General features: G+C 42.6%; 1 protein-coding gene across 2 annotated transcripts in view; it reads left to right on the plus strand.

The window, feature by feature from the left end:
- Positions 1 to 22,500, plus strand: part of SerRS-m (Seryl-tRNA synthetase, mitochondrial) — a 227,140-nt gene that overhangs the window by 117,927 nt on the left and 86,713 nt on the right. For both annotated transcript variants that reach the window (XM_068386022.1, XM_068386026.1), the window contains exon 3: positions 12,556 to 12,670. In XM_068386022.1, coding sequence (XP_068242123.1) covers positions 12,556 to 12,670 — 115 coding nt within the window. The remainder of the gene's footprint in view (positions 1 to 12,555; positions 12,671 to 22,500) is intronic.

A 22,500-nucleotide genomic window follows, 5' to 3' on the forward strand; every position in this document is an offset into this window, starting at 1 on the left:
ATATATATATATATATATATACACACACACATTATATATATACTGTATATATATATGTATGTATATATATATATATATATATATATATATATATATATATATGTTTGTGTATATATTATTATTATTATTATTATTATTATTATTATTACAAGCTAAGCTACTAGTTGAGAAAGGAAGATGCTATAAGCCCAAGGGCTCCAATGGAAAAATTGCCCAGCGAGGAAAGGAAGTAAGGAAATAAATAAACGATATAAGAAGTCATGATAAATTAGAATTAGTTATTTTGAAAACATCAACATTATTAAAACAGATTTGTTCCAACACAGAATACCTACCTCGAACTACTTTCTTAGGAGTATCTGGGATCTCCTCCCAACTGACCAGAGTTTTGTGTAGTTTACCCCTAGTCCCGTTTTCTATGAGGGGTAACCTCAGGTGGAGTGGAACATGCCCTGAGGCTATCCCTCAGGTCAGAGAGCATGCTTGCTCAGGTCTCGATCTCCAGTAAGTTCTCTGGTCGCGCCGTGATAACATCTCGGCGCTCTCTCTTACCCAGTGCGACCCTGTGTCCCCGACCCCCCTTTTTGTGTCTTTCGAGGTCCCCACGTGGACTTATTATTATTATTACTATCCTAGCTACAGCCCTATTTGGAAAAGCAAGATTCTTTAGCCCAGGGGCTCCAATAAGGAAGAATAGCCCATTGAGGAAATGAAATAAGGAAATAAATAGCTGAAGAGAACAAATTAACAATAAATCATCCTTCCTACCCTTATCCTCTGTGTTCGTCGTGTAGGGGCAGCTTATGTTCACCTACAGCCACGTGTCCGGAGTGCGAGTCCTGGAACGTGGTGCAGTGGGTGCGCTTCGGCACCAAGAAGAAGAATGCGTCCAAGAGGTCTCATAGGAAGGAGAGCCTCTCCTCGCCGCTTACTTCTCCCGATGCCTCGTCGAATGGAGATTCTTTAGACAGCCATCTTCCCCTACCCAGAGTAGGGGACGAGGTAAGTCAGTTGTGGGGAAGTGCCCATTGCTCTTCCCCAGGAGTCGGAGTGGGTGCGGTATAGTACCAAGAAGAAGTAGGCGACGAAGAGGTCGCCTGAGAATACTAGCGCCCCTTCCCCCCCTTGCTTCGCCGGGCGTCTCGTCTGACAGAGCTTCCCTACCACCCTCCCCTACCCAGAGTAGGGGACGAGGTAAGTCCGTTGTGGGGAAGAGGGCCGCTGCCCTTCCCCAAGAGTCTGATCTTCAGGATAGTGGGGTTGTGGCGTCGTTCCAGACGAGTGAGGGGCTTGAGGGAGGGGCGGGAGTGTGTTGGGAGACGGAGTCCTGGTGCAAGCAGGCCACGTCTCCTCTGATGACCCCATGTAGGGGAAAAATGTCCCTAATTCTTCTCCAGCCTCTTTAGCGTGTTTTTCAGTCACTTCTGCAGCCGAGGACGTCGCCGAGAAGGAGCCTCCCAAGTCTGAATTACAGCGTTCCCCGGACCGGCAGTCCAGGGATTTCTCGCCATGAAGGCCATCCTCCAGACGCAGATATGACCCTCGCAGGGAGAAATGCGAGAAGGCCACTTCAGGCAGGCGTAAGGCCGCGAAGCTTCCGGTTCACCCCGCCAGCGGGGGGAACCGTGCTTCCTTACGGGCAGCCGGGCCGAATCAGCACAGCTGGTTCGGCCCTCGGACTTAAAGGAACGGTTCCCTCCGTCGGGTCAGCCCACGGGATCCGCGTCCTCGTCCCCCAGAGAGAATACACGAACGGTAGTCCTCGCCGGCACGGCGATGCCAGTTCTGACCCCCGAACCTGGTGCGGAGGCTCCCGCCGGGGAAGACCGGTACCACCGCAGGGGAGTGCCTGTTATTCCAGAACCGAAGCGCCCGGTGGGAGTGCCCGGTGACCCGGCTCCTCGGGATCAGGCCGTAGGTTCTGCGGACGGTAGAGAAGGTTCGTTCGTTCCGACCATGATGCCCGCCCTTCGACGTGAACCCCAACAACCCTACAGCAGGCTCTGGCAGACCGGCATAAGTCCTCCAAAGGCCACTTAGCTCGGCACGAGCGCAGTGGACCCAGGACGGAGGCCCCCGTTCCGACGGTGATGCCAGTCGACAGGCGTAAGTCCGCGAAGGGTCCGGCTCCATCCGCCCAGCGGAGAGAGTCGCCCCTTCGGTCTGGCAGTCGAGTCCTGACCTCCAAAGGCCACCTAGCTCGGCACGAGCGCAGTGGACCCAGGACAGAGGCCCCCGTTCCGACAGGCATAAGCCCGCGAAGGCTCCGACTTCTCCCGCCCAGCGGAGAGAGTCGCCTCTTCGGACTGGCAGCCCTGAACGAAGGAACCAACCAGCCAGCACGGGGAAGCCCGTGGCTCCATGGATATCCGCAGGAGCTCCATCCTTCCAGCGGAGGTAGCCGCTGGATCGACCCGGCAACATGGCTTCCATACCCGGTACCACGACTGCTCCATTCAGGATTCGTGGTCAACCGCTGGTAGGCCAGGGTACTCACACCCCTCGGATTCCCCGGGAGGGGGTAGACCCGCCATCCAAGCATTGGAGGTGGCCGCTGACACTCCCATGACGGCTACCTCTGTCCTGGCGGCTCCATCCGTGATAGAGCCAGCCGTGCCATCGTCCCGGCCAGCCCTATCCAAGCATCGGAGGAGGCCGCTGACATGGCAGGGTACTTAAACCCCACAGATCTCCCCGGGAAGGGGCAGACCCATGATGGGTACCTCCGTCCCAGTGGCTTTATCCGTGATGGAGATAGCGGCTCCATCGTCCCGGCCAGTACCATCCAAGCATTGGAGGTGGCCGCTGACGCACCCATGACGGATACCTCCGTTCCGGCGGCTCCATCCGTGATGGGGCCAGCCGTGCCATTGTCCCGGCCAGCCCCATCCAAGCATCAGAAGAGGCCTCTGACATGGCAGGGTGCTTAAACCCCACGGATTTCCCCGGGAGGGGGTAGGCCCATGACGGCTCCATCCGTGACGAAGGCAGAGTGGTTTTTCCCCGAGCGGGTCGAACGGGGCTATTGCCTCTCCAGTGCCTGTCTCGGTGGCCGCTGGAGAGGGAGCCCCGCACCTTTGCCCAGTGCCTCTTCGGCTCCGTCCGCCCGTCGGATGTAGAAGTTGGCACACGTAATCTTTCCCTTGCCTTGCCCCCCGTAGGGGAGCTTTGTCTCCTCAGTTAACCTTCAGACCCTCCTACTCAGACTCCAGGAGAGGGCGTTCAGGCCACAGCTCTCGAAGGAGTTAGGAGGGGAGGCCCCCCCTACTCCTGCAGGTGCCTCAGGTGGGGGGATGCCTCAAACAATATTGGCAAGCATGGCGGGACCACGGACCGGATCCGGGGACCGTAGCAGTACTAAAGGAGGGGTACAAGCTTCCCTTCCTAGCGGACCTCCACCTCGGATCCCAGATCAACAGGCGGAGTGGTTGGCATCCAGAGACCCCTGGAGAGTAGCAGTATTGCAGGAAGAAGGCTCGGCAATGCTGGCGAAAGGGGCAGTAGAACCAGTCGAGAACCGAGTCCAGGATTCTACAACAGCCTCTTCCTGGTGGAAAAGGCGACAGGGTTCTGGAGACCTTTCAGCCCTCAACAATTCGTGTACAACACCGGCTTCAAGATGGACACTCCGAAGTCGGTCCTAGCAACCTTGAAGGAGGAGGACGGCTGAGGTCCATAGGCCTCAAATCCGTCTACTTCCAGGTCCCTGTTCATCCCTCCAACAGGAGGTTCCTAAGGGTAAATTGGAGTACCCCTACATGGCAGTTCAAAACCCTATGCTTCAGACTGTCGACAGTCCTCAGGGCTTCACGAAGTTCTTCTCAACAGTTTCAGGCTGGGCGTACGAACAGGACGTCCGCCAGATTCGTTACTTAGGTGACTGGTTGTTGCTTTCAGTCCCAGAGGAAGTACTGAGGGAGCAAGACGAGAAGCTCCTGCAGTTCTACAACGTCTTGAGTATTATCATCAACCTGAAGAAGTCCCGGCTGATTTCCTCCACCAGGATGACCTACCTAGGGTTGGTTCTAGACTCCCGGATGGCGAGGGCCTTCCCCTCCGCGGAGAAACTGGACACCCTGAAACAGATACTCTGGCCCTTCCTGTCGGGCCAACCCAGGAGAGCCAAGGTCTGGCGAAGACTGAGAGGACTCCCCGCACTAAATAGTCCTAGTGTCCCCAGAGACGAAGGAGTTCCTGGGGTGGTAGCAATCGGAACGAACACCCTCAAGGGAATGCCCTTTTCTGCCGACCCTCCGGAGATGCTCCTGTTCACTGGCGTATCCAAGGAGAGATGGGGTGCTCATCTTCTCGACAAAATGGCTAAAGGTAAATGGGAAGTCGAGGAGACAAACCTGCACATATACGTGCTGGAGATGAGGATCGTCCATCTACCCCAGGGAAGCTCCGGGGATCCGGGGTGCGACAACGCCACGGTGGTGGCCTACGTGAAAGAGCAAGGAGGACTAAAGTTGAAGGAACGGTGCAATCTCACGATGGAGTTCCTAGGATGGGCTGAAGTGGAACAAATTAAATTTTCAGCCGGGTTCTCTCCGGGGAAGAGTAACGTCCTGGCCGGCGGCCTCAACTGGAAGGGTCGAGTGGTAGGGCCCGAGTGGTCCCTACACCCAGAAGTGGTCAAAACCCTCTCCCTGAAGTGGGGCTCGCCGGTGTTCGACCTCTTCGCCACGAGACTAAACGCACAGCTCCCCGTGTTCTGTTTTCCTGTGCCAGATCCAGCGGCAGCGTTCGAAGATGCCTTCCAATGAGACGGACGGCCAACCTGTGGGTGACTTTGGTAGCGCCCTGGTGGCCAGAGAGGGAGTGGTTCGCGGATCTAAAGGAACTGGCATGCCTTACACCTGGGACACTTCCAGACAGACCAGACCTTCTCCGGCAGCCTCACTTCCAGAGGTTCCACGAAAACCCTTGGTCCCTCCTTCACGTGTGGAGGTTATCGAGCGTGTCCTGAAAAAGGAAGGATTTCCGTCGAGGCCAGCATCAAGGATGGCAGAGTACCTGAGGCGTTCGTCAGTCGAGGTGTACCTAGCGTAGTGGGCTACCTTTTCTAAGGGGTGCTCCTCGAAGAACATCAGGCCATTAGGGGCCTCCATTCCCGAGATAGCAGACTTCCTGGTCTATCTCAGGGACGAAGTGGGCATGTCCATCCCAAGTCTTCCTCCTGAAGGACATAGGCCTGGGTGCCTCCAGGTAGATCTCGACGCTCTTCAAGAGCTTCGAGCAGTCGTTTTTCCCTCAAGCCGTTTGAGTGCCCCAGGGGGATGTGGCTAGAGTACTTGAAGTTGATTTTGGAACCTCCCTTCGAGCCTCTAAAAGACATTCTAGACAAGGACCTCACCCTCAAGGCAGTCTTTTGTTTAGCTCTGATATCAGCAAAGAGTAGGTGAGATTCCTGGCCTGTCGTACGAGATCTCACACTCGAAGGGTTGGCGAGATTCTACTTTCAGATTCTTACCCTCCTTCGTAGCCAAGACTCAGAATCCAGTTGTTTGGGACCCCAAAATGGAATAGTTCCCAGTGCCAGCTATCCTTTGCTCGGACAACCTGAGGGACTTGCAGTATGGCAGTATTTAGAAAGGACAGCTAGGCTTCATCCCGAGATCAAGAGTCTGTTCATTTTCCTCGGGACTGTGAAGGAGCCAGTCTCCAAGAACACTTTCTTCTTCTGGATAAGGCAAGTGATCGTCAGGCCCTACAGTAGTGCAGGGGTCTCCTTTCCAAGAAAGCCCAGACCCCACAGCATTAGGAGTCTAAATGCTTCTTTGTCATTTGAGAAGAACATGGCAGTGGGCCAAAGCCTGCGGGCAGGTACTTGGTCTAACCAGCCGACCTTTACGGCTCACTGCTTGAAGGACTACTCGAGAAAGTCCCTGGGCGGGTTCTCGCGCGGTCCCGTCATTTCCGCGCTCCAAATGGTTTAAAGGCGTAGCCCCAGTGGTAACTGCGGGTAGCGAGTCCAAGAGACACAGGTTCCTTCCTGAGCCCTTGTTCTTCCTTCCCCTATTTCCTTACAGGAAATGGCTCGGGTAGCCCCCTGAAACTACCATGGGATACACTATCACTGGAAGGACATGTCTCCTAGGATTCTTGCAGAAGTGAGTTACATAGACACTAAGATGGTTTTTTGCGTAGTTTTCTCTTGCTCTCGTGTTTTCTTTGAGGTCAGCAGAACCTAATCTCCTACCTAGGTTCCTCTTCTATTCTCGTCACGGTCTCTAGGTCCTGAAGGACACTCCCACCTCCTAAGGTATAAGTCTCCTAAGAAAGTAGTTCGAGGTAAGTATTCTGTGTTGGAACAAATCACAAATTTTAAGTAATTTGTATTTTTCCTAACAATACTTACCTCGAACTACTTTCGGGTAATGGCCCGCCCATCCTACTCTGAGTGCCTTGCTGGACTTCATAGATTCAAGAACTTACTGGAGATCGAGACCTGAGCAAGCATGCTCTCTGACCTGGGGGATAGCCTCAGGGCATGTTCCACTCCACCTGAGGTTACCCCTCATAGAAAACGGGACTAGGGGTAAACTACACAAAACTCTGGTCGGTTGGGAGGAGATCCCAGATACTCCTAAGAAAGTAGTTCGAGGTAAGTATTGTTAGGAAAAATACAAATTACTTACAATTTGTGATATTTATATATAAACTATAAAAGGACTTATGTAAGCCTGTTCAACATAAAGCATTTGCTGCGAGTATGAACTTTTGAAGTTCTACTGATTCAACTATCCGATTAGGAAGATCATTCCACAACTTGGTCACAGCTGGAATAAAACTTCTAAAGTACTGTGTAGTATTGAGCGTCATGATGGAGAAGGCCTGACTATTAGAATTAACTGCATACCTAGTATCACAAACATGATGGAACTGTCCTGGAAGATCTGAAGGTAAAGAATGGTTGGAATTATAAAAAATCTTATGGAACATACATAATGGACTGATTGCATGACGGTGCCAGAGGTTAATATCTAGATCAGGAATAAGAAATTTAATAGACCGTAAGTTTTTGCCCAACAAATTAAGATGAGAATCAGTAGCTGAAGACCAGACAGGAGAACAATACTTGAAATAAGGTAAAATGAAAGAATTGAAGCACTTCTTCAGAATAGATTGATCGCCAAAAATCTTGAAAGACTTTCTCATTAAGCCAATTTTTTGTGCAATTGAAGAAGACCCAGACCTTACGTGTTTCAAAAGTAAGTTTGCTGTCGAGAATCACACCTAAAATTTTAAAAGAATACACACACAAGTCTTTGGCTTGTAATATACCAAATCTAGGAAAAGTTCATCCTGCGGCTGAACATGGTGAACGGAAAATAAGCTTTTCCATTCTTACCTCTGCCCCCTTATCTCCCTGTAATGTGGTTACGGCTGAAGAAAGGGAGGACCTCCGAGACGAATTAAGTTTTTCTTATAACCCTCACAGCTGGATTAATCCTAACCAATGGGGCCACCACTGTGAGCAATAGCACTGACTCAACAGAAGTTATTTCTCTCGGAACTTTTAGGTTGATGTCAGAAACGTCTTAAGCTTCAAGGGTTAGAAACCTAATCCTTCTCCTAGGAAATATGACAGAGTCTCCCCATGAGAAACCTGTCACTGAGGAAAAACTGGGAGGTAGGATTCTGTCACAAGCACAGAATAATGAATCCAATTACGGCCCAAATCTCCCTAAACAAACTGAAGAGACGCTAAACGTATTTAACATGCAAGTTTCTGCCTCAGAGAATTCTCTTAGAGCCAACAGGACCCCAGTGTTACCACTGTTTCCTGTCTGAGTAGAAAGATTTATTTGCCCCATCGGGAGCCTTTCATAGCCCACTGTTGTTCCCAGAAAACTTGGCTAACTTAGTGTTGTCCACCCAAAACAGAGGATGTAATGTCATTCTCTGATTTTTCAGTCCCAGAAATGATGAACATTGAAATGGCCGCTATTTCCGCGACCCATACCTACTCATGGTTCAACCAAGAGCAATATCCCACTATGCAACTTTGAAAGATCTTAAGGATCGCAATGTCCTATGAAGATTTGAAGATTTGTCATGAACAGGGTCAAACCCCCAAGAATTCCTTTTACATCAGACCGTTTTGCTATGGGGGAATTGTGTCCCGAAAAGACGACGCAATCTTGGAGAGATGCTTGGAACAACTTCTCCCTGGAATGACACTAAGGCTGAGAAATTTGGATTTGCGGAGTTCCCCCTTTCTGTTCTCCCACACAGAAGTAGAGTTGGCTGTAGCTAAGATCGCAAGACAGGAACAGACTACTTCAGGAAGAAAAAGGACAACGTCTGGTAGGCCTGCCACTCAACGTCCACAGAAAGACTTGTTTAAGATGGGATTGAATTCCTCTCCCCCTGAAAGCAGAAACCAAAGATTCAATAGCTCCTACTAGTGTAGTAGTATGCCTGGACTTAGCACAATAGGGAGTGGATGTTATTATGCGGAAGGAAGTAGTAAATTGGTTGAGGTCCACTCGCTGAACAGTGAAGTTAACATGTTCTGGATATGGGCCTCTTCGTTTCTCCTTTTTGCCCTACTTTGGTTAGTCTAGATATACCTCCACTATGTAGTGTCGAGGTGGTCATCTAGGGCCTTTATTATCCCCGGTACTACATATTCTCTTCCTCGAGAGTATTCTTATACCAGATGTGGGAACGGGAAGAACCTAGCACAATCTCTCCAGTTCACCCAGCCTTACAATAGGTGGGGTGATTCTTTTGGATCTCCTCCCCCCTTTCCTCTTTAACTCTTGCAATTGGGATTAGCTGTTATTTGTATTTTAGCAGATCGTTGGTTACCTGAGGTGAGGTACCAACGACAATCCTTACCAGTTATACCCCTAGCAAGACCTATAAGATTCTACCTTTCCATAAGAAAGCTATGGTTTCTACCATATACCCTTGTCGGAACTCAAGATCGTGGCAAGAAGATTAGGCTATGAAATATGTGACCTCTCTTCCCTAACTTGGAAGGGAGCCAGCCTCAACTGGTAACGGCCAGATGTCTGGCCATAAACCGGCATCTTTCTATTTCAGACAAGAATGATAATTTCCGAAACTAGAATTTGGATGACAGAACCCTTTCTCCGGGAAAATATTATCCGTCCTGAGAAACAATGTCTGCTCTGGATATGTAAGTATACGTGGTACGAGTGGTGTTTAGTGTCTGAAAAAATATGAGTGCGCAGAACACCTTCAGATGAAACTTGGTTTTTCATATCCCAGGGGCGTATGGGGGGACATGACACCCCGAGAATATACCCACTGGAAAGTTGAAAGTTGCCTTTCTGTTTTTTCTGTCCATCGGTTAAACAAGACTTCAGCACTTCCTTCCCCGGCTAGAAAGGCTACAAGCCTCTCTGGAACAGATAGGAGATCACTTAGGTATAAGGACCTTAAGAGTAGTAAATCGCCTATACCTTTGTCAGGAAGCCTGATAAGGGTTACGAAGAGGACTAGTCCAGATATTCCCCCTCATGGGGAGTCAAGCCATCACCGAGTGGAAGCAGTCCTGACTACCTATGAGTACTAAAACCATGCATGACAAGGAGAGCTATGCCCTTCACACCTCCTAACGAGGCTTGGCTTTATAGCATTTTGCTGACACTAATCATTTACCTTTGCCAGATTGCTTGTTAGCAGGATTCTCAACCAGTACTATGGTAATGGCCAATGTCCTCCTCCCTCATCTCCGGAATATAGGACCAGGAGATACAAGGGAGTCAGATAGTTTGAACCAGGAAAGAGTTAATCAAGAAACAAGGATAGCCCAGGTCAAAGAGAAACCTTATTAAACGGTTTCTAGTAAGGAGAGCAGTCCAAGACCCTGTTGCCTTGGCTGAGGACTGTTTGACAATTTTTAAAACAGTTTCTATAGCTTTCATGAAGATTCAGATCTAATTATAGACCCTTAAGCAGAATCTGATGTGAGATAGTAGAATTCTCTACCCGAAAGAACTGTCTACACCTTGTTACCAAGGTGAATGAAACTGTCTCTTAGTAGTAATCCGCCCTTGCCATTGAGTTGGGAAGAGCGGGGTTTTCTCATTATCCCCTCAATATAATCCTCGCACTCCTAGTCAGAAGGACCTAGGTCAAGGAACTAAGTACCCTTTACTTTGACCTTTTTATCTTCCAGCTAAGTAAACACTCCTAATTGCAGGGTCCCCTTTCCCCCGGAAACCTAATGCAGAACCGGATCTGGGGAATTTTACTTGAACTTTTCTAGAGCTTGCCTCTCAAGTCCCGGGATGGAAGGGGCTCTCCAACAATGACTTTTTCACAAGCTTGTCTCTCAAGAAGCCCAAGGACGAACAGAGTGCACGGCACCCCTGCCCAGGGATACTAAGGATGTTCTGTGGACACACTCAGATCTGAAGGAAGTTCATCCTGAACATGGACGGCCATCTGGCTAAGGCCTAACATTAAACTTAAAATCGTCAGGGGAATAGTCGCCAGCCCCCCCCTCCCCCCCCCCCCCCCCCCACGATAACATGACATCAGAAATCTGCCTCTTTGTTCCGTCTCTGGTTCATGAACGATACAGACTTAGGCTAGAAAGATCTCAGGTTAACTCTTTTACAATATTGTCTCTCAAGGAGGTTTCTGATAATACAAACAACTAGTTATTTTGTTTCGTAGAGCAGTACGAGTTTCAGATAGAACAATTAGCTGGGACATATCACTCCCCCTTTTGTGTTCAGAGCTCTGACCACCCTAGAAGAAAGACTCTTTCACTCTTCAAGTACTGTATCAGAATATCAGAAGAACCTATGCATTCGCAAAGGAAGCGTCACTTGGGACCTCCCCCCCCCTAAAGCATATGAACCAGATAGGCTTGCCATAGCCATTGTGTTCTTTAAAGCACTCGATTATACTACCCTTCAAAACCTTGTTGTGTACGAGCTTTTGAACGTTCTGATAGAATGTATTCTGGAGCACAGTCTCCTCAGTAAAGAGAAACTATCATAAGAGCCTGTATATCTTCATGGAAGCGTCACTAGGGACCCTCCCTCAAGCACGTGAAACATGGGTTTGCCGCAACCATGCATTAATACAAATCCTCAAACTGGTGGATGGAAAGGAAATCTCACTGTTGGACATTTACCTTAAAGAAGGCACATTCAAGTATTTGGACATCCATTCAATGGGCTACTGTGACCTAAATTACAGTTCTCACTGAATACGTTCCAGTTCCATCCCCCAGCCTCATTAATCTGACATTCTTAGCTAGAAAGATCACTGAGGCGGATAATGATCTTCATTAGACTTGAAGCCTGCCCTGGTATTTCCACCCCAATGCAAATAAGTGTGCCTCAATTTCCTTAGTATGTATTGATATACTAAAAAATTGCGCTCCTGTTTATTATGTAACACTTGATGTTCATACCACTCTACCCCTGGTGAAGATTATCTTTTGGGAAATGAAGGAACAACCTTGCCTCTTTATGAGTCGGCTACTCCGTTCCATGGTGGTTTTCTTAGATCACTTAATATTATTATTAGTAATTGTATCAGAGAAGGTTTTTATCTCTCAAGAATCGGAAGTTTGGCCTTGCCTCTTTACAAGCCGGCTGCAATATCCACTATGACTCATGTTGATCTATTGCTATTACTTATAGTAATTAGATATTCTAGAAAGGAAGGGTTTACCTCTTCACTTCATGGAGACTTCATCCCTCCTAAGGAAGACTACCCATATAAATGACTCAAGTTTGTATCCGTATAGGAATAAACTACAAATTTTATATAATTTGTAGTTTTCCTAGGTATACAAACCTGAGTAATTTACCAAAGGTCCTGCCTTGTCTGCCCGGCAGGTCTTTGACCAGGTGAGTTTTGTAAGGAGATGCTGTGAGCAAGCGGGACGGATGTGCTGCATTTATCTGGCATGAAGCATGATGCAATCAACCAAAATTTTGATTGGCTCACTGTAGAAAATAGGATTAGCAGTAACACCATATAAATGACTGTTTTGTAAAGCTAGGAAAAATACACATTATATAGAATTTGTAGTATTCTGAACAAATTTTAGCAGGATAAAACAACCCAGGCAGCCACAGGCTTATATAGTTGCTAAATACATATAGTCTTAAGTCATGACGCTAGTAAAAAAAAAATATGATTTACTTTTATATAAATTCAGTAATTAACAATTATTTTCTTCATTACTGAGATTCAGGAATGAACTTTTGGAAGATTAATTGAAATAAGGAAATTTTTAGAATAAGATTTTTTTTCCAAACTTTACTGAAGTTCATTAGCATTTTCCTCCATCCATCCACTATAGTGATAGAATGGTTTTATCAAAGTACACAGGACTCTCTGAAGAGAATGAGCAACTAGAACAGGGGCAGCCATATGTTCACCTGGGGAGACACATCCTTGCATAACTGAGGAATGTTAGAGAAGGTAGCATTTATACAGATAAGGAGAGCATACACATTTTACTTTTAATTAAGGGGTCAAATATGTCCGCAGTGAACTTCAGCATATATTGAAGTAATTAATATTGAAGAAATTGCTTCCTTTCAGATACACAGTTTCACATTTAGTGAAGGAAGGTTTTACCATTATGTCAGTTCCAGATCTCCTTTCTTCCAGTATTATTGAAAGTTGTGGAATGAGCACCAAAGGAGAACGTAGTCAGGTCAGTGTCCCTGCTTAAGCACTACAGAATCCCTGAAACAAAAGTATTTGACTTATGAATTTTCAGAGATGAGAATCTATGTGTGTAATACTGTTAAGTAAGAAAGGTTTTAAGTTTTTTTTTTTTCAAAGTATTTTGATATACAAAAACAGCTATAGTAATTGTTTCTATGAATAATACCTGATGTTCATATTGCTTCCTTTTTGAAGCTAGACGACGATCTTCCCAGGAATCTAATTTCCTGTTTTCTTCCCTTCAAAGGCATACAGTATGCTTTTAGCACAGTGATAAGACAGTTTAATGACTAATAGCAACAACCATGGCATGGTTAGGCTGCACGTGCCTTATCTTTCAGTCTTGTCTTATAGTTGATATTGATATATCGATGGCAGTCCCCTGATTCCAGTTTGTGTTACGTTTTATAATGTATTTAGGTTATTATTTATTATTTGGGATGACTTATCCTTTTAGTACTTTGATTACTTTGAATATCGTTAAAAGGAGTTAGTCACTTTGTGTTTCGTGCCATGGATAGTATTGTGATTTGTAAAATCGTTGTAAGGAATTCAAAAGTCATGGTTTTTCTAATGTTAAATCACTATGTTCAGATGGTTGCTGAACAAGTTGATGGTTCCAAATGTTAAAGAAAACTAGATTTGAGTTTAGAGGATTATCCAGAAAAGACTATAGGCAAGTTGAATATAGTGAGAGTGAAGATTGAAATAGCTGTAGGAATTATATTTATGAATCTCCCTTTATGTTCGTTTTGCCTCCGTCTCAAAGCCTGGCCTAAATCAACGTTACTCACAAAATTCTATAAATTTCCCCTTGTCTTCCTGTCAGTTGGCTTGCTGTGTATGTAATGTTACCCAATAAGATTTCATAAAGAACCATTGGAACAGGGACTCTGCTGTGCATACCTGAATGATAAGTACGAGTAATACTGTACTTATTAGATATTCCTTTTCCCTCACTGATTTTAGTATTCTTAGCGGACTTAATGATGACGGAGATTTTACTAGTAGGCTAGTTTATTGGTAGATCTCTCAACATAGCTACTCTTGAACGACAAGTATTATCGTGAACAACAAAAAGCGCAAGCGATCAAATGCAAATAAATGAGCATCAAGTATAAATTCTATCCTATTGATTGATATAGACAATTAAAAGTAACTTGTACTCTTCTTGTGGTAGTTTATACAAAATCCAATGCTGAAGTACGTGCAACAGTAGGCTACAACATATAAGGCTGGAATCACATAGGAAGTGAGGCAAAATGAGAAATGCGAGACCTGAAACGTATCACGCGTGAAAACAAAACTGGCAACGAAGATCCTTATTGATTGCGTCACACAGAAAGTAACGACACGCCAGAAATGGGAAACACGTTCTAACACTGAATCTTGAGGCAACCTTTCAGAATTACAATCACTCTTCTTATTTTCCATCTTATCATGTATTCTTGACATTGCACCTGGTATTACAGTTTTACTTCCCTGTGCATAGTCAAACTTAAAGTCGAATTCATTCAAACATTTTAGCAAAAACTCTACATTGCTCCCCTGAAAAATATGAAATTCCTGAGATAGGCCACTTAGTTTTGAGAACAGCTCTCTCTCTCTCTCTCTCTCTCTCTCTCTCTCTCTCTCTCTCTCTCTCTCTCTCTCTCTCTCTCTCTCTCTCTCTCTCTCTCTCTCGCTTTATAAATATTTTATATATATATATATATATATATATATATATATATATATATATATATATATATATAATTATATATATATATATATATATATATATATTATATATATATATATATATATATATATATATATATATATATATATATATATATATATATATATATATATATAAATTATATATATATATATATATATATATATATGTATATATATATACTGTATATATATATATATATATATATATATACTGTATATATATATATATATATATATATATATATATATATATAACCCAAGATGTTCATAAAAACTATCAGACTAAAATTGAGGAAAATCTAAAGAAAGGAAGCAGCATCAAATTGATGAAAAGAAGACTCGGAACAGGATGCCAACAGCTGTTTGCTTTAAAGGCTGAAAATGGAAATATTGTGCAGATGCACCAGATAGGTGGTAACTGAGAGACGGTGTAATTGCAACTAACTTTATTTCAACAGACAGCAAGCTTTTATAGCAAGAGTAGCCGTGAAAGAAAGTCACAAAAATTCAAACAGATTGCTGCAAACACATACAGCCAGAAAATGGTTATCAGAGCAAGGGAAGAGCGATAACGTCAATATACAAAAAACAGAAATCCCTTAACAGTGTATGAGCATGTGATATGCGTGCGGTACATATCAACGAAAGAGATGGGGTGATAAATATTGCGGAGGGTTTCTATACAATGCTATAGAGTGGCAATATAAGTAACAACTTTGCCTGTTGAAATAATGAAACACTTGATCCAGTACCTAACATAACTTTAGGGGAAGTAAAGGAAGCATGAAAAGGGGAGTAACACAACAGCAACAGTTATTGGTATATTAGACCACTAAAATCTTTTATAGAATATGCTGCATGTTTGCACAATAGGTACCATACCAAAGAATCTATATTTTCTGAATGTTGAAACATATTGAATTCAATACTTTCTGAACTCAAATCGTTCCTGCAAGAGCATTACATCAAATGGTTAAATAACTGAATGGGTTGGCTCACGTGTAGGTTAGACTCCAACAATTTTTCGCTCTCTCAGTTCTTTGACCTTACGGACACCTAAAACTCATTATAATACCTATCTTGGAGTACCTAGAGTGGTTCTTAGGGTCATACTGTCATGATTTGGGAGAAAATTTTCCCTTTATCAATCCATGTTTGCATCGTCCTATGAAACTTGATGTAACAGCTTGATGAAACTACTGATGTGACAAACTTTTCACAACTTCTTGTGTATGTTCGGTATTATGAAAATGAAAAAAAAAAAATGAAAATTTCTTGTTTTGTAAGCCTCTGCAAACTTCAACTACTGCTGCTGATATTTTTTATTTAATTGATGATTTCTTCAAAGAATGTTCGATCGAATGGGAGAAATTGTGCGGAGTTTGTATTGACGGGGCACCTACGATGCTCGGCTGTAAGTCTGGCTTCAATTGTTAGTTAAAATAGTGACTCCAGAAGTAATTGGGACTCACGGCATGGTTCATCGACAAGTATTAGCTACCAAGACGTTGCCTGAACCATTCAAAGAAGTGCTTAACCGAGTGATTAAAGCAGTAAATGTTAAATCAAGGCCACTTGCAACATGGCTCTTAAAAGTTTCATGTGGAGATATGAGTTCAACTCATGAAGCACTACTGTTTCACAGAGAGGTAAGGTGGCTCTCAAAAGGAAAGGCGCTGAAAAGATTTTTTGATTTGAGAGAGCTGCAAATATTTCTCGCTTCTCAAAATGCAAGTGAACATGAATAATTGTTTACGGATGAATTTACGTTGTGCAAATTGGCATACCTGGTCAACATTTCTGAGATATTCAATAGTATTAATACAGGATTACAGGGTAAGGAAAGTACGATTATATCTTTGTCTGAAAAAGATATTGTCTTTTAAAATTAAACTGGAACTCTGGATTACCAAAATTAACCAAAAGGAATTATACACGTTCCCAATACTTGCCCAATTTGTTGAAGAAGCGGCAAATGAAATCGATGACTTATATGGCTTGATACAAGAGCATTTGGAAAATCTTACTGTTCCAATAAGAAGTTATTTTCATGATGAATGTTGCAAATCTTCCTCCCTTACAATCAACCCTTTCAATGCCAGTGTATCTGAAGTTCATCGACTTAAAAAACAATTTTGAAGCTAAATCCAGGTTTGGTAAACTGCAACTACAAGAATTTTGGGCAAAAGGTTTCCAAAAATTCCCAGTAATATCAGAAATCGCAATAAGGAATGTATTGCCGTTCCCAACAACTTAGTTATGTGAAGCAGCCTTCTCCCAACTTCTCATCCTTAAAAACAAATGCACAAATCAATTAAATGTGGAAGATGACAACGGAGCCCAGGATAGAATTGCTAGCTAAAAAACTGCAATACCAGCCGTCTCATTAAGGTCAGTTCATAAACACAGCTTTACATAACATTGGAAATTTGTGTTCTAATAATTCTTAATTGATTTACAATTAATTAATTTTTGCAGTAGCTTTGGAGTTTTTTATGAATACATTTGAAATTAATCATGAATTTACGGCGTGTATAGTTACTTCATGAATAGATAATCTATCATTCAATAAACGCAATAAATGGCAGTTTATTGTAAAAAAAAAAATGAATGTGTATATAAGATATTTTAAGGATTGAGGTCGCTTCCTGATTGCTTGTTCTAAAATGGGTTGCCATGTTTAAAAGGTTGGGAACAAATTAAAAGAAGGATAACCATGGGATGGTGAGCTTTTGATAAACAAAATGAGATTATGAAATGTAAAATGCCACTTTCTTTAGGAAGAAAAATATTTAATATACCAGCATTAATTTATGTATAAAAAACTTGGAGCGTTACCAAATCCTTAGAACATAAGCTAGTTACAACTCATAGAGCCATGGAAAGAATAATGATGGAAATAACACCAAGAGACGGAAAAAGAGCAACATGGAGACAAGAACAAACTAAAGTACCATGGTCTTCCACTGTTTTGGGTTAGAGTTCTCTTGCTTGAGGGTACACTCGGGCCTATCCTATTTCTCTTCCTCTTGTTTTGTTAAATTTTTATGATTTATATAGGAAATATTTATTTTAATATTGTAACTGTTCTTAAAATATTAAATTTTTCCTTGTTTCCTTTCCTCACTGGGCTATTTTCCCTGTTGGACCCCCTGGGATTATAGCTTTCTGTTACTATGGTGGTTTTCACTTAGCAAGTAGTAATAGTAATAATAGTAATATGCTAACAAAATGTAAAAGAAAGAAATAGGGTGGGCAGTACATATAACGAAAATAGATGGATATTAATAACAACAAAGTAGGTCCCTAAAGATTGCAAAGGAAGCAGGGGAAGGAAGATAAAACAATGGATTATGAACCGAGAAAATTTTCAGGTACAGACTGGCATAGAAAGCCCACAAACTAATGACAGTGGATTGATATGCCTGAGAATACTTGTAATGGCTGATGATTATATATATATATATATATATATATATATATATATATATATATATATATATATATATATATATATATATATATATATATATATATATATATATATATATATATATATATATATATATATATATATATATATATATGTTGTATTTCATAATGTGTACACCTGACAACATTAAAATAACTGATAAATTCTTCACTCTAGAGGTTAATTACTTCACAGAAATTGTTTCCTGGCTACTTTCCACTTACTAACTGTAGAATGGACTAGCTATGGTATTAGGGTATTAGGGTCAAACAAGCAACAACATATAAAGACTTCAGTCAATTACAGAAATTACTAATTACGAAGTTTGCTTACAGGAGAAGCTTCAAAATTAATCTCGGGATTTAAATTTGAGGCCGCCAATTATCCACAAGCTGTAGCTCTTCTCCTATCTACTTATAGAAAGAGAGATGAAATTAAGCATGTTCTGGTGAAAAGATTGCTAGAAATGGAGTCTCCTGTTGCCAATTCTGAATCACTACAAACTTTCAGAGCTAATTTTGAATGCTCAATAAGATCGCTTGAAAGTGAAAGGCTGGAATTAAATGAGCTTTATGTTATTTTGCTCTATACCAAATTGCCTCAAAGCGTGAGTGAGACTGTGAAGCGTAGGTATGGAGATGATTGGTTGGTATTAGACACCTTTAAGAAATACCTAGAATAGGAGATTCGCAATCTAAGAACTTTTGTTTCAACTGATGTGAATAAAACTGAAACTCTGTCGACAATATCTACATTCACGGTAAATCAATCCCAAGCTGTTAGACAGAAAACCAAGGGAAATGTGAAAAAGTCCAGTTATCAGCAATCCACAAGATGTGCTCTTTGTGATAAAGAACATTGGTGGACACAGTGCAAAACTTACGCAACCAGAGATGAAAAGTTGAATCGTATCAGAGCTTTGCAGTTATGTTTTGTGTGTGCTTCTAAGAAGCATTTTAGTGTGGACTGTGACAAATCAAGTTGCAATAATGGTTGTAAGATGAGACATCATCGCATCTTGTGTGATAGAGACCAAACAAAAAAGCAAAGCAAGAATAAACAAAGTGGTGTACAAGTGGGAACGCTATCAGTAAATGAGCAGGACAAACCAAATAAGTTAGGTAAGCAATCCATATTACCAACAGCAACAATTCCCCTGAAAGGGAAGAAAGGTCAAATGGTACGACTTAGAGGGCTGTTGGATACTTGTGCCGAGAGGACATTTATTAAAAGATCGGCTCTAGAGAGACTGCAATATAGGTCCAAAGGAGTTGAAAAGATTGCCTTGAGAGGTTATCTAGCTAGTAAACCTGTTCATGAATACGAGTTGATAAGCATCGCCATACCGCATAAAGGTAAGTTGATAATAATGGACTGCATAGTGGTGGATGAGCTGCCAGAATATGCGAAGAAATTCGACGTTAAGAGAAGTTTAAAGTCGTTATGTAAAACTAAGATCAGCTTGGCTGATAAAGATTTTGATTTGCCTGTTGAGAATCAATCAACTATTGAATTGTTGATATGGGTTGATAATGTTTATAATATTTTGCATCCAGGGTTCAAAAGGGTTAGAAACTTAATATTGTTGCCGACCATATTCGGTTATGTGGTGACAGGCACATGTAGTGCTCCCCCCACTAGGGAGACTCAAGTGACAATTTTGAAGCTAGCTGTACAAACTGAAGGAATTGAAGCTACTCAAAATGAAAATCCCAAGACTGATCTGGACACATTGTGGAGTTTGGACAGACTGGGAATAGATTGCAGTGAGTTACGAGAACAAGACCAGAGGGTCTTAAAGGACTTTGAGAGCACTATAACCTATTCTGAAATTGATAAACAGTATGTTGTGGCGTTGCCGTGGAGAACCAATAGATTCAGATTGAAGACAAATTTTGGTTTAGCAATGAGTAGACTTCGACAGCAGAGCATCAAGTTTCAGAAGGATGTGGATTACTTGGATCATTATCAGAAAATCTTGCAAGAGCAAGAAGATAGAGGATTCATTGAAAAGGTGATCTATAATAAATCTGATGCGGATTGTCATTACTTGGCACATCATGGAGTGCTTAAAGACAGTGCCACTACTCCAATAAGAATAGTGTTTGATTGCTCATCAAAACAAGGTAAAAATGGATTAAGCCTGAATGATTGTCTATGGACTGAACCACGCGTAACGGCTGATCTACTCAGAGTCCTGCTGCAATTTAGAACTAACACTTTTGCTTGCATTAGTGATATTGAGAAGGCATTTTTAATGGTACAGTTACGTGAAGAAGATTGCAATTATACGCGTTTTTTATGGTTAAAAATCCAACAGATCCCAATAGTAAATTAATAGTATACAGATTTAGAGTAGTATTATTTGGAGCTACATGCTCACCTTTTCTTCTAAATGCAACCATCAAGCATCACTTGTCCACTGTGGTCTCGTGGTTACTCCGGTTCAATACAGTGGATGTAGTGGAAAGACTGAAGAAAGGTTTGTACGTAGATAATTTGCAATTTACGGCTAATGGTGAATCTGAGTTGATGGATTTATACTTTAATGCCAACAAAATATTTGCTCAGGCTCACTTATATTTGAAGGAGTGGGTTAGCAATAGCGAGTCTATACAAACTATTGCTGCTGCTTATCAAATTGAAGCCAAACAAAAACAAATTCATAAAGTATTGGGATTGAATTGGGATATAATTAAAGACGTTTTAACTATCAATCCAACTCATATTAATAGATCGAGTCAAACAAAGAGAGATTCTCAGTGCCGTTGCCCAAATATACGATCCATTGGGATTGCTTCTCCCTGTTACTATGAAAGCAAGGATATTTTTGCAGAAATTGTGGAAGAAACATCTGGATTGGGACGAACAACTCACCAACCCACTACAAGAGGAATGGAGTGAAATACGCAAGGACTTGGAGAAGTGTTTTGAAATATCTTTTCCTAGGAGTGCTAGCCTAGGAACTGGTGATACCTTACACATATTCTACGATGCTAGCGAAACTTCATATGGTTGTGTGGCCTATAGAGCAAATGGTCAAAGCAAAGGGCAGAGTGGCGCCCATCAAGGAACTGACAATTCCGAAATTGGAACTAATGGTATTGTTGCTAGGAGCAAGAATGACAAAATTTATTATTGACTCCTTTGATGAGAAGGAATTTAAACAATTATATGTCTGGTCAGACAGTAAAGTCGCCCTTAGCTGGATTGTGTCCATTAATGTTCTGCCTGTGTTTGTGAAAAACAGAGTAATTGAGATTAACTCTTTGATTCCGGGGTCAGTCCTGTCTTACGTACCGTCATCTGAAAATCCCAGTGATTGGTTGACACTGGGAAAGAGTGCTAAGGTGTTAGCAAAGAATTCCTTTTGGTGGGAGGGACCCCCTTGGTTAAAAAATCATACTCTGCCAATTGATAGGTCATGGGTTGGGTGTACACATATACAAGGTGAACAGGACATTGTGGTCAATGTTGTAAAGGACATAGATGCAACACGCCTGCTGGATTGGGAAAGATTCAGCAGAGCTGACAAGGTCTTTAAGACCATAGCTTGGATATTGCGATTTGTAAAGAATTGCAAACTATCAACCAATGACAGAAAAACTGGTTGTTTGACTCTGGAAGAGTTACAAGAAGTAAAGGTCAAACCAATTGTTCTCGTGCAGAAAGAGTACTTTCCAAAAGAATATAAAGCCCTGAAAAGGGAGGAAACAAACCCAAAATTGACATTAATTCGCCAGTTGAATTTGTTTTTGGATAATAATGTAATGAGATGTAGAGGCAGGTTGGAACACGCGAAACTGCCTGAAGAAGTCAAATTTCCTACTTTACTGCCAAAGGGTTGTGTTCTGAGTAAGTTGTTAATAAGACGACATCATGTGATGCAAGCACACATGGGGGTGAACGCTACTGTAGCTAGTGTAAGACAGGAGTTCTGGATTCCACAGCTGCGACAACTGGTCAAGAGCGTGTTACATCATTGCGTGATCTGTAAGTAAGTTCAAGGAAAACCATATAGAACTACAGTAATATATTGCCCCCATTACCGGAATTTTGGGTACAACGGAAACAACCTTTTAGCGTTACGGGGGTGGATTACACCGGGGCGTTATGGATAAAGGAAGGGAAGCAAAATCCGGAGAAGGTGTATGTCATACTATTCACATGCCCGATCACTAGGGGTATACATCTGGAAGTAGTCAGAAATCAGTCCGCTGACTCATTCCTCATGGCCTTCCGGAAGTTTAGCAGCCGTAAAGGCTTTCCTTCACTAATGTTGAGTGACAACGCCACTACTTTTGTAGCAGCATCTGAATATCTGAAAACAATGGCAGATAGCCCCCTTTTTCAAAACAATCTGGAGAAAATAGAGTGTAAGTGGAAATTTATACCAGCAAGAGCACCTTGTTTTGGTGCAATCTGGGAGAGATTGATCGGACTATTAAAAACCTGTATGAAGAAGGTAATCGGTCGAGCTCTTCTCAGTTACGATGAATTATCCTGCATTTTGGTGGAATTGGAATCCATCATAAATGACAGGCCACTAAGCTACACCTCGGGGGACCTTGATCAGAAGGAGATTTTAAACTCCCAATCACCTGATCTTGGGTAGAAAATTA

Source organism: Palaemon carinicauda, chromosome 1, assembly GCF_036898095.1.
Source record: "Palaemon carinicauda isolate YSFRI2023 chromosome 1, ASM3689809v2, whole genome shotgun sequence".
In the NCBI taxonomy this organism is placed as follows: domain Eukaryota; kingdom Metazoa; phylum Arthropoda; class Malacostraca; order Decapoda; family Palaemonidae; genus Palaemon; species Palaemon carinicauda.